A 13,497-nucleotide genomic window follows, 5' to 3' on the forward strand; every position below is an offset into this window, starting at 1 on the left:
TACTCTTCCTGCTTAATGCATGCATACTCCCCATGCACCAAGGAAAACTGCCATTTTAATAAGAGAAATGGAGCTTTTGGTATTTTTTCTTTTCCTTTTAGAACAGGTTTTATACCAGTTCCTTAGAGCAAATGCAATGATGTAAAAAATAGCTGAAGGATGGGTTGTTTTTGACATGCTACAAACTCAACAGGATTGTCCCACAGCAAAAGTGAAGTTACCGGATACTGGTTATATAGGTGGCATCTGGACTGAAAGAGAATAGCTTCTCCTCTGTTCACACCTCCAGGTTTTTTTGGTTAGTCTCAAAGGTGATATACTTAAAAGTATGCAATAAGTGGCATGAGGAACTCTACAAACATTTCTCATTTTTTTATATCAAACAGCAACTATACTGGAGAACAACTGTTAAAAATGGTTTTAAAAACAAATGCCTTGATGACAGATCTGGCAAAATCTAGGGTAAGCTGCTGAATATTTGAAAGCAAACCACTTTCCACAGTTTTGGTGTGTTCAGTGGACTGCCTCTTAGGCCTTCATAATCCTACAGGGCAAACCTTTCTCTGGAAATCATCACCAGATTAAGCTATTTCTCCATTTCCATTTTCTGTTCATGGTATGTCTTTCTTTGTGTTAAAACTTAATGCAAATTAGAGATTTTTGGGTGTATTTGCATTTCTGAAACCTCTAGCCTTGCCTGTCTTTCAGACTCAGTTTATCAACAGCTCCCTTCTAGCCTTCAGTTCACGCTAGGCTGGATAACAGAAAAGTAGAAACAAGGAGATTGTGGAAGAGATGAGATCCAGTAACAGTGTTGGTCACCAAAGAATAGCAAAAGAAATTATTCTTTTGTAGAACTATCAGAAACAATTTCTCTTTTCTCTTGACATTTGCTCAGTCCCTAAGCTAAGAAGTGGCAGATAACACTCAATAAGGAAACTCTCCACCTGGCAGAGTTCAGTAAAATTCTGCATGTGTGGGGAAATATTTACAAAACAATGGATGGGTATTTTTATTTTTCCAAGTAGTAGTCAAATAGAAAGACAAGATGCCCCTTGTGATTAGCTGATGCTTACCCAGGAAATTAAAAAGAGAAGAGACAACACTCTTACAAACAGTTTTAAGCAGTACTTCCAGTTATTTTAGATTTCCATGCCAGGAAGAAGTTTTTCCTTATGGATTTCTAACAATTGCTTTATTATAAACAAACAAACAAACAAAAAACCCCAACAAAGATACTTTTACTTTCTTATACCTGAATAAGAGCCCAGTCTATCTTTGTATGCAACACTCAATTTCCTTATGAATCCCAACACTGTACTTAAGTGTCAGTCTTGCAGCTGGACTCAAGTAGCCCACGGTAAAATGAGTGCCGCCCCCCCCCCCCCCCCCCCCCCTTTTGCAGGATACTTCCTCCACTGCAGGCTATTATAAAGCCTTTACCATAGCCTTTACAGTATGCTTCTTATTAGTAGCAGAGTCCTGCAAAATATTTTTTCTGCAAAAATGTCAACAAAGAGGGAAGGCTGAGATGGCAGCAAAGATCAGGTGCAATTGCAGACCTTGAGTTTAGTACAGCCCCACAGTAGAGCTGGAACTGTGTCAAGCACTGACTGGAGGGTTTACTTGGTACTATGGCAGCCTGATACACTTGGGCCTTAGGGTGGCCTTACCAGAGTAGGTATCATTGCAACACTCTAAGATACACACACAGAGTCCCTGAAACGTTCATATATTTGCAAGTCACAAAGCATTTCGGAAAAGAAACCATGGTGTATAGTACAGACCACTGAGCTTTCCATAGGTATCTTCTTAAAAAGCATCATTGTCAAGGACAAAGGCAATACCTGGCTAATATGGGTCAAATGTTTCATACACATGGATAACTGCCTATCTCTGCACAACTGTGCTAAGCTAACTATACGTTGCCTTGCAAGAATGAAGACCACCTTAGTGCGACTGTGCCAACTGTCTTGTCATTAGCTCCACTACCACAATGACTGAAAAAGAGTCGCTCTCTGTTACTGTACCAATACCTGAGAACCCCATCCAAGAGATTTTTATTATTATTTTTTTGAAAGAGCTAACACTTAGGTATGCAAACCCTCAGCTGGAAACGGTGTCGCTTACAGCATTGATATTCTCAGTGAACAGATTCTTTGTTTTACAATTTTTGATAAGATCCCTGGGTTTCATCTGGCAGTAGGTTGACACTGACAGGGCCATGAATCCTGATGAGAGAGAGGGCTCCCCCTTTTTCTTTTTTTTTTTTAATACTTGCACAGAACCCCATCCAGAAAAAGCATACCACAAGTCAATTCTTCAGACAGGAGTTACAATGAAAGCAGTATAGGCTGCGCTCTTCATAATCCATTTCTTCTTATAGCATTAAGATTGTAAAAGCATGTTTCTCATCCAGTACTATAGACACTGACCATCATCAAAACCATCAACACTACAAACTTGTAACTCAAGACTAGCAGCTTTTAAGGTACGGTTTATAACAATCACTCTTTTGAAGGAAGCCAACAGGTAAGACCTGTAAAAATTAAGCACTGCATTTTCTGTCAGAGGTGAGGCTGAGGAATTCCCTAATAAATATAACTAAGAATTTCAGCAGGGACATCTGTATTTCACTACGTCACACACCGCTCAGTTCAAAGGTCTCTTTCTAGCAAGTAGCTTCTGAACAGCAGCAGAAAGAGAAGTGGCTGAACCAGCCCACAATCACAAAGGCAGTTAGTTCTACCCTCAGGTAATATTTGTGAACGGAATTAACACTTCTAGTGCAAGGTGCATGAAATACAGCCATGCTACTACGAATGTATGAAGGCCACTCTGACAAACACCAGTCAATACCTGTTATTTTTAATATGTTCTCAGTGAATAACTTTCTTCCACAATGTTCTAGGTGTTATGATAAAAGCAGCAGTCGGCTATTTTGCCTATCTTGATAGTTTCAGTTTCATGACTTGAGAAAGAAAAAGGTTAAGAAATGCAGCTGCAAGGTGTCATTATGACATTAGCAGAACGAGACAAGAACTTATCTACTTTGTGGGAAGGGAGTCAGAAAACACAATATATTCATTTTTCTCCAGAGTTCCATAGAAGATGATGTTTAAAAAAACAACACCTTTCTTACCTAATCCATTTCTCTTCAGGACTTGCTGTTTTCTCAGCTACTGCAATAACAAACAAAAAGCAAAAGCTTGACAGTCTTCAAGACATTTGAAATCTTTGGCATTTCTCCAGTTGTTTCAAAGTAACAAGCTACCCAAGCTAACAGTTGTTGACATACATAAACCTGACTGCATGTATTATAGTTCTGTTCTAAAGCTGATTAACAACAAAAGACAGTAAGGTGAAAAAATGATGGCTGCATTCCGTACCTGACATAGCTCCTGTTGGCCATACACTGGACTCAGCAAAAGCTACCGTCTCTGAGCAACAAACCTAGAATAGGTAAAGACTGAATTATTAACAAGAACATGAGGAGGTCTCAAAAGCACATGATGAATGAAACAGAAATTCAAAACTTAGTCTGATTTAGTTTGTAAAGGGAACTTAGAGAGTTTCCTGAACTCTTGCTCAATTGATCTATTTCAAATGTCAAATGGCATGTGGAAAGGAGCAAGATGACACTTTATTGCAACGCAGCTGAATGATGAACAGTCCTTTAAACAGTGTCAATACCAGTCTCTTACAAAGTAGAATTTGACTACAATGGAAATGTGTGGCTTTTATCATATAGCCATTGCATACATTCCCATTCCACTGTTCACCTCTCTTTTCAGTCATTCACTGATAAAGTGCCTCCAAAACTATGCTTTGGACTTCCAGCTTTTTGTTCCTAAGAACATAGATGAGCTCCTCAAGCAACTTATAATTGCACTGATACAGTCCCTAAGTTCATATAGTATTTCACGTTTAAAACTGGGTCATCCAATTAACTTTGAATGTAGCACAGCAGGAATGAAACCTCCAGATTTCTGGGCAAAGGCTGGTACTTATTTCACATATATGTGTGTCTTTTGATTCTACTGATAGCAATTAGAAAGTACTAACCAATGTAAGAAAACTTGCCAGGAAAAGGAAAGATTGACATAAATTTCTCCTCTTAAAGAGATAATTTTCTAGTTCCTCTGTATTCTGTTCTGTGGAATTCTTATTATTACTTGCAATGCCATGCAGCAGACACTAATGATTAGGATAGCACTCAGAAAACAACATTATCTCTTCAGATGTTTTACACCGCTCCATCTAAATGTTAGGTTCATAATTCTAGGGGTAGAATCTTAAGTATTCAAATGTGAAATCCCCTTGGAAGGTGGACATTTAAAATTACACCCACAAGAATGAGAAAGTAGCACCAACATATGGGGCCAGGAGAGAGGCATCACTCTTTGCATGGTGGCTCTGTGATACTAGGACTGAGAGCCTTAACTTGCTTATTCCCCACTGGAATTCACTTTTCTTTCTTACACCTTGCTCTGAACTCCCTCCAGGTCTGAATCTAAGGCAGCCAAAAGTCAAGTTAGATGGACAATTAGTTCCTGTGTTCTATGAATAAAACCCAGTTAAACAAAAGGCAGTAAGCATGTATTTATTAACAGAGGTGCAATCTGATTTAGAGTTGACCTTGCTATTGAATTAATTACATTCAGTCATTGTACACAATGCGAGAATATTAACACAGATTAAATACTGCTGTTGAAGCTTTCAGCCATGAACACTGACCCTCTGGAAGTTACATCCCTTTTAAGTGTTTCAGGTTGCTTACCACAGAAACCTCGGGGGGGTTAGTACAAGCATTGCTCTGTGAATTGGAGGGGTAAATGATTCTGTTTTCTCTGCTGCAGTAGTGACCTGATCAGGACACTGAGGGAGATGGAATTTTCTAGTGAATTATGGCAACCGCGCGTAAGGTGAGAAAGGTCTGTGCAAAACTAAAGAATACAGTGTCTATACAGAACACTAGACAGTTGCCTGGATAGTGATAGCAGTAATTACGTTATTATCCTGAGTGGCCTGAACTCATTCACCTGTGTACCACATGCTTCTCTCTCCATAGTCAATATGCTACCATCAGCACAGGAAGAAGGAAAAAAAAAATTACTCCAGCTACTTTAATTGTCATCAGTCAAAATGCAGGCAGGGGTAGAAGACAAAGATCCATCTTTTGCGGCCTTATACATTCCACTGATATTCTGCCCAAGGAAATAGTGGCTACAGGGTCAGAGGATCAGTGAAAGATGCACAAGGACATGTGCTAGTTTCAACTCTTCCCTTATTCTGAGATATTTGTATCTCATATGTGCCCTATTGCTAAACCCACTCCTTTCATTAATTCATATCATACTATATTAGGAGATGCATTTATTCTCCTGAAACCTCATCTACTTAAGAAGCACTGTAAAATTTAACTCAGTGCAGTCTTTTCAACTGGTATAGTTCTGCAAATATCTTCCATAGAGCAGGGAGTGCCTAAGGAACAACTGGAGGAGCAGTAGAGAAAAAGAGGACCAGCCAGCAAGAGGCTACAACACACTTTGCTCCCTACAAAGAATGAACGTACTTCATCTTCCCTCACCATGTGCCATCATTGCACACTCTTCTTCCTTCATCAGATTCTCCTGCTGCAGCTCCCTTACCTTTTTCCTATCGCCTCTTCCCATTTTAGAAACTATATGGCTCTATCAAACATCACAGTGATAATCCATGTATTTATTCCTCCTGTTAGCACTGTGAGGAATGTGGTTCCATATGTTAGTCTGTAGTACATCAGTTTTCACTAAAAACATCCATCCTGAACTTGTGTCCTGGATGATTGCAAGACACATTAGAGCTTGCTTATTCTGCTGTAGTACAGCTCAGTTCAATCTCATGAAAACAAACAGTAACAACAGAAAAATTCCTACTGATTGAAGTGCTGAGTGTTCCTGCAGCTGCAGAGCATTCCCAACTTTCCTGAAAAAACAAGCCAAAGGTATCTTTCTGCTCTCTGGCTCTACATTACCGAAGTTCAGCTGCAGAACAGATTGTAAAAGGTTTAGTGCTCACCTGGCCAGTTAGGCTCAGGGCTTGTATAAGGCTTTTTCTCCCCACTTCTTTTCTGTTACTGATCCACAGGCTTTCATGTCCCTTGCTCCTCTCTTGCATTTCCTTGGGTTAGATCACTAAAATTCACCTCTACAGAAGGGAAGGTTGTAAGAATTAATGAAATACAAGACACAGACACACTAAGTTTGCTCAGATGGCAATTTAAAACCAGAGCTAGGGAAAAAATACAATAGAAAAAAGCCACTGACCAATTTTTAAAGCAGAACAAAACCAAGCCAATATTTTTCCATACTTCAAAACACTTTCCTAAACACAAGCTTCCTTTGACTACCCTCACAGTACTGCACAATGTATCAGCATTTCATCATTCCCTTCTCCACTTTCTCAGCAGCAGAAGGCTGGTAAAAACTGCATCTCCTGGGTTTGCCACACAAAATAGTTCTCTTCCTCAGACAAGACAGCACACTGCAGCCCCTTGTTAATTAGTCTCTCCAGGCACTAGAACAGCAACAATCATTGTCTTTGTCCAATGAACTTTTAGTTCTGAATGCATTTGGCAAAAACTGCAAACCCATCCTGGCCGCTTTTACAGCAACTGAACAGCCACTGCACTGCTCACTAAATCTCTCTTCCCTGAAGTTCTGAAGTCAGTAATACAGATATAGAATTTCTTCCAATGACACTTTTTGGATAGTACTGGATAAATCACTTACTCTGCACCTACATCAACAGGGCAGCAGGTAATTCTGAGGGAGTCACACAATGGCCCTCACACTCAAATATGCACAGAAGTATTGGTGCAGATAATGTACATAACTTCCTCTTTTTCCTGCTTCCAAAGCGAACCATCTGCACTTAATCTGACTACCTAATTCAAAAGGGTCTGAGATGGCTTTCAGATGTCTATACTCACCTTGGCTTCTAGCCACACTACCATACAAAAATCTTAGCCCAGGAGAAAACCATCTTTGTTTGGTTTAAGTCACATTTTAAATTTTGGAATAAAACTTGTGTGAACTCTTTTATTTTTACTTTATGTATTACAGTGTCAGTGATTTACACCAACTTAGATAAACACTTTAGTATAAGACTACAATGTTAGGGGAAAAATGCATTATAGCTTGAAATTACACATTAAGAACCGAGCTGAACTTCAATTTGAGAATGCAAAAAAGATCTAAGAAAGACATTAAATGTGTTTTCAGAACACATTCCACAAGACTACAGAGTAGGTGATGATATAATCAACTAATTGCTTTTGCCAGAAAACGCCTCAGTAACTACTGATTTGCTGATGTTGAACCAATATTATTATATATCTTCATACAAACAGAAACGTTTGTACATTAACAGTTTCCCACTTAAATTTCAAATATCTCAAAACACTGACTTGTTTTTCACAGAGCAATGAAGCTGGAATTCCAGAGTGCAGGTTTTGAAGAGGAGAATGAAAGGGGAAAACCTAGCTTTTAAACACCAAAATTAAAAAACACATTTACACAGAATTGAATGCATTGCTTCAGGGAAACTACTAGAGAGATGTTTTTAGTTAGCCTTTTCCCGATTTGTTCACAGTATCATCTACAGTTATCAGTACCTTCGCCTTCACAGTATCACAGTCTAACTTAGGTTGGAAAGGACCTCGAGGATCATCGAGCCCAACCTATCAACACAGACCCCATGACTAGACCATGGCACCAAGTGCCACGTCCAATCTCCTCTTGAACGCCTCCATAACTGTCATGAAGTATTATAGCACTTGCACCGTATATTATGGTTTACTAGTTACTAGTAGGTTGCTTAAAGAAGTACTATATGCTAAAGATAGGTCTATTTTTGGTATTTAGGGAACTTACAGACTTTTCTTCAGTTACTTATGGCTTTGTCCCGATGTGCCTGAATCCTGTGTCACGCCTACTTGCTTCTTGCCTTGTAGTATCCTCTGCCATTTTTAATCATGGATATTATATTTTTTTCTGTTTGACTATTGCGTATCTATAGATTTTGGAAAAACAGGTACAGCTGTGGGCACCTGCAGAGGCAGGGTACCGCTACAGCCTCATCAGCACAACGTGCAGGGCGCTACAAGCGGGCGTCAGGCAGCCCCGCATCGTCACCCCAACGTAGCGGGCAGCGCGGCCCGCCAGCGGGACAGACCTCACTTCCCCGCCCCGTCGCACCTCCTGGCGCTGAGAGAACACTTATCACGGTCGCGAGAGAAAGACACGCTCCCGACAATAGTGACGAGTCCTGCCAGCACCGACCGCCTCAGGGAGGTGACAGCCTCTACCTGCTTCTGAGCGCCATCGGACCGCAACGCAAATGCCGCCCGCCATTTCGAAGCCTTTTTCGATGAGGCAGGACCCTCACTCCCACACGGCGGCAGAGCAGCCCCGCACGGCCCGGGTCCTGTGAGAAGCGGACCCTTACCCCTACGGGGCAGGCCGAGACGCTGTGCTACGAAGCACAGTGAGAACCTGCGCAGCACCTACCACGGCCGACCCCGCCGCCGCGTGAGCGACCCCGCGTTTAGCGGGCGGTGGGGGAGGCGCCAAGCCCTAGCGGCGCGCGCGGTCACCTGAGGGCGGCGGGGCAGGCGCCGTGGGAAGGTAGGCGAAGCGTCACATTGAGTGAGCTTCTAAAGAAATAGTTAGGAACAAGAAGTAAAATAAATGCGTGTGTGCACGTAGTCTGTAATAAGTAGCTTTCGCCGAGACTAATCTTCTCGTTTTTATTCAGTCCTTTGTCCAGAACAAGGAATTGCAAACGCGGTTCCATTTCCGCTCTGAGAAAAGGGCCCTGGCGAAGGAAATTCTTTCCGAAAACTTGAAAGGAGGTTGTAGTGAGGCTGGTGCTGGTCTCTCAAGTAACCAGTGATAGGATGAGAGGAAGTGGATTTAAGTCGTGCCAGGGCAGGTTTAGACTGGATATTAGGAAAAACTTCGAGAAGGGTGAGGCATTGGAACAGGCTGCCCGGGGCTGGGGTGGAGTCACCACCCCTAAAGGTGTTCAAGAAGTGTGTAGATGGGGCGCTTCGGGATGTAGTTTAGTGGTCATAGGCGTTGGGTTACGGTTGGACTCGATCTTAAAAAGTTTTTTCCAACCTCAGTGATTCTAAATGGAAGTCTGTTCCTCTGCTCAATATGCCAGTATTGTTTTTTTCGAGCACAGGCTCCTTCTCCCCCAGCTTCCTGTAGCAGTCACGCTGTAAGCAGCGCATTTTGCCTACTCGTGACCAGCTTCTGCTTCTATAGAGTTTTTAACTGTATCTGTCTCATATAATGAGACATACCAATCCATCAGATAAACAGATCTCTATTTCAGTAGTCAGAAACATGCCTATTTGTCTCGACTCACCCCTGCCTGGGGACTCTGCTTTGGGTGACAGTTCCTATCATTCTAATTTAGTCTGTTACAAATAAAGAGCAACTGCTGTATTCATCAGCATCAGTGAGGTCTGACTCACTACACAGCCTCCAGTGGCACTTCAATTACAAAAGTGCTAGATGAGTTCTCACTGATACAGAACTAACTAATCTTTATAATAAAAAATAATAATGAAAGGAGAGCTTTATAGCTATATATATTTTCATAACTATTTAAGGTGCAATCTTTAAAAAATCAGTGGCATTTCTCCACAAAACTCTTTTAGCAGCAATTGCTGGACTAGTAGTTCCTAACAGTGAATTGGAGTCATTCTGATCAAAGTATAGTGCTTTGTAATAATAATTTTTTTTCTAGTAAACTACATCAAGGTTATCCTTTATCAAAACTGAAAGTAACTGAAGCCAAGCCTTGATTTAGGTGGTCAGTAAGGAATGTAAATCCTAAGCAGCATTTTATCTTAATTTCTCTCATGACAACATTAGAAAAGCCTCGGGTGATGTGAGAGTCTGAAGAGTTTTTGCTGAGCAGTGCTCCGTTTTGTATGATCGTTATGTTGAATTTTTGTACACTGCAGTATACAAAGTCTTAATCAGAAGCCATTGTTTTCTCTGGTTGTCTGTAAAATCCTGCAGAATAGGGGATTATATAAACACTATAACAGCACACTGAAATATAGGCAGCAAATAGTAACGTGTGGTCAAGCTGACCCTGTTGGACAATAAACAGGCCTGTTCAAGAGGAATCCAAATGTTTCATCCTACATGCCCTCAGTTTACAGAAATGATAACATATTTTAAAAGTGCAAGGTCCTACATCTGGGTCAAGGGAATCCAAAGCACCAATACAGGCTGGGCAGTGACTGGCTTGAGAGCAGCCCTGAAGACAAGGACTTGGGGGTACTGGTGGATGAAAAGCTCAACATGAGCCATCAGTGACATATCTGGGATGTATCTGCAACCATTTATGCCAAGGGCCCAAATGATTTGCTTCAGCCTAGATAGGCAAAGCAGCGCTGCTCACGTCCATGTTGGGTCATGGGGGAAGAGAAGTGGTCTCAAGAAGACTGGCTACCACTTTAACAGGGTTTCCAGCTGAGATCCTGCAAGTGAACCTACCTGTAGATACCGTCAAACAGCTTTACCTTACACTCCTGTGGCCCTGGGGAAGCCTTTGGGGGATCCAGAGATGCCCTCTGGCAAGCCCCTAATTCCCACAGTTGGCCTCTGTAGCATCTCAACCTATCTACAGGGTTCAGTGCCAACCCATATTCTGATGTTTGCTAATGCCTAAATTTCAAATGCAGTAGGTCTTGTGTTCATTCAGGTTCCTCTCTTCCAAAACTCCCTCTGAAATGCAACCCAGATGAGCTCCTAGATGTGGATAGCACATTAAGTGGCTACCCTCACTGTCTGCAGCCCCATTGAGCAGATTGCTTTCAAAAGAGAGTAGAAGCATCTTAGATAGACTGTCTCTCACTGTGATGAATGACTGGAATGCAGGGATAGATGGGTACAAGCTCTTTGGGAAGGACAGGCAAGGTAGGAGGGGAGGAGGTGTTGCTCTCTATATCAGTGTTCAGCTGGAATCAGTGGAGCTCCACCTGGGCAAGGATGATGAGGAGATTGAGAACATATGGGTGAAGATGAAAGGGAAGACAGGGGAAGGTGGTTACTATAGGGGTCTGCTACAGGCCACCTGAAAGCCAATTGCATCCTGGGCTGCATCAAGAGAAGCAGGGCCAGCAGGTCAAGGGAGGTTATTCTCCCCCTCTACCCTGGTGAGACTCCACCTGGAGTACTGTGTCCAGTTCTGGAGCCCTTATTACAGGAAAGATAGGGATTTGCTGGAGCGTGTTCAGAGAAGGGCCATGAGGATGATCAGAGGGCTGGAGCACCTCTCCTATGGAGACAGACTAAGAGAGCTGGGATTAGTCTGGAGAAGAGAAGGCTCCAAGGAGACCTTACTGTGGCCTTCCAGTATCTTAAGGGGGCCTACAACAAAGCTGATGAGGGACTTTTTAGGATATCAGGTAGCGATGGGACTATGAGGAATAGAGCAAAACTAGAAGTGGGTAGATTCAGATTGGGTGTTAGGAAGAAATTCATCATGAAGGTGATGAGACACTGAAACAGATTGCCCAGGGAGGTGGTAGAAGCCCCATTCCTGGAGGTTTATAAAGCCAGGCTGGATGGGGCTCTGAGCAACCTGATCCAGTGTGAGGCGTCCCTGCCTATGGCAAGGGGGTTGGAACTGGATGATCTTTGAGGTCACTTCCAACCCTGGCAATTCTGTGATTCTGCAATCCCTGTCAGTTCTGCATAAGATTCTAAAATGTCATTGTTCTTGATGAAGTTGCAAAGAAGCACCTAGATTCAAGGCAAAATACCATCCATATGCCCTTTTCTGCACATCTTCCCCTTAGTATTCTCAAGAAATCTTTGATAATCTAGAAGCTCTGGCTATTACCAGGTTTCTGCCAGACATATATGTTGATTTTTGAACCACAGAAATGTTCTTGTTTAACAACAAATAATTTTGCCCCATGCAATCTAGACCTTAGTGAGCTCTGTTCCACAGCTCATTTATATCTTAATCTTTATTCCAATCTCTTGAGTTTTGTATTTCCCTGCATCTGTTTACTTTGTTCTGTTGTTGATAGTTTTTCACTTCCATTTCATTAGATCACACAGAATCACAATGTTAGGGGCTGGAAGGGACCTCAAAAGATCTAGTCCAACCCCCCTACCAGGGCAGGATCACCTATACCAGATCACACTGGAACTTATCCAGATGGGTCTTGAAGTCTTTCAAACATACCTGTTTCCAGCACAGTTGTGATGGGTAACTGCACTGTATTGGAGCTATGAGCAGTACAATTAACAGACTTCATGTCCCATGGTGGATTTCAAAACAGGCAGTGGTCTTCCATGGTGCAGCAATTTTTGTAATGGTGACTTTGTACATACAGCTGGAATTCACAACTTGCCCAGGGAGCCAGCATCCATGATTCACAGACATACTATCATACAGAATTTGAAAAGGCAGCCAATCGATTGTAATTTAAGACAACAACAAAAAATCCCGCACCAAAATCAACCCAACAAAAACCACCATACAAAAAAACCCCAACCCCAAAGAAACCACAAGCCCCAAACCCCTGTATCATAGAATTGTTTTGGTCAGAGAAGACCTTTAAGATCAGCAAGTCCAACCATTATCTAATTCTACCAATTCTGGTGCTAAACCATGTTCCTCACCACCATATCTCCATGTCTTTTAAACACCTCCAAAGATGGAGGTAAAGCACTCAGCAGAAAAACCAATAACACACCTTGATTTAGGTATTTAAATGGAGAGTAGGCTTAAGACACACAGCTGTTACACATGAAATGCTGCAAATGATACTCCTCAGAAAAATGTAATTCCACTTACACAGACTGGGAGTATGGATAAAGTGACTCCTAGAGCACATCTCCAAATCAGGGCTCAGGCTGCAGGAGAGGAGGTCAGAGCCTCTGAATGAAACAAAGCTGCCAGTATGCCACCTGCTGATCCAAAGCTTAGACTGCTCTGTTCCAAAGTATGTGAAAATGCTTCAGGTGAGAGTCCTTGTCCCTGAATTACAATTTAATCTCAAAGACCTTTCCATCCTGGACTGCTCCCTGTCCCACTCACCACCCAAGAGGAAGAGCAGCTACACTGTAAGCTGTGTCCAAGGGTTCTAATAGTCAAGGTATCATTACAGTTAGGCTTTCTAGTAGACAAATATCTGAATCAACAGCTCCTAGCTTTAATGTGGCTGTGCATACTTGCATATAAAGATGGTGCTCTAGCTGAGACATTTAGTTTTGTTCTCATTTGCACTGGAAGAAGAATACAGAGGACAGCAAGGGTAAAGCAACTGAAGAGTTTTACAGCATGGATTCAAACAGGAAAAAACAAACCAACCAACCAACCAAACAAGCCAAACACAAACAAACAAAACCAAACCAAACAAAAACCAGCAAAGGGAATTGAAAAGGAAAGAGAACCTCTGTTTAAAAAAAAATC

The 13,497-nt window shown here is 41.9% G+C and overlaps 1 protein-coding gene across 20 annotated transcripts in view; it reads right to left on the reverse strand.

The window, feature by feature from the left end:
• MYO3B (myosin IIIB) overlaps positions 1 to 8,406 on the reverse strand; it is a 202,190-nt gene extending 193,784 nt beyond the window's left edge. For 16 of the 20 annotated variants that reach the window (XM_068138617.1, XM_068138626.1, XM_068138621.1 and 13 more), the window contains exons 1-3: positions 7,917 to 8,166; positions 3,390 to 3,453; positions 3,143 to 3,182 (exon numbers count right to left, since the gene is read on the reverse strand). In XM_068138617.1, coding sequence (XP_067994718.1) covers positions 3,143 to 3,182; positions 3,390 to 3,396 — 47 coding nt within the window. In that variant the 5' untranslated portion in view covers positions 3,397 to 3,453; positions 7,917 to 8,166. Of the gene's footprint in view, positions 1 to 3,142; positions 3,183 to 3,389; positions 3,454 to 7,916; positions 8,167 to 8,350 lie in introns of those variants that run through there. The other 4 variants (XM_068138614.1, XM_068138619.1, XM_068138622.1 and 1 more) reach the window with 4 other exon arrangements.
• Positions 8,407 to 13,497: the final 5,091 nt, after the last annotated feature.

The sequence above is a fragment of the Melanerpes formicivorus genome, unplaced genomic scaffold (genome assembly GCF_026170545.1).
Source record: "Melanerpes formicivorus ecotype bairdi unplaced genomic scaffold, bMelFor1.0.p_v2 SCAF_5, whole genome shotgun sequence".
NCBI lineage: Eukaryota > Metazoa > Chordata > Aves > Piciformes > Picidae > Melanerpes > Melanerpes formicivorus.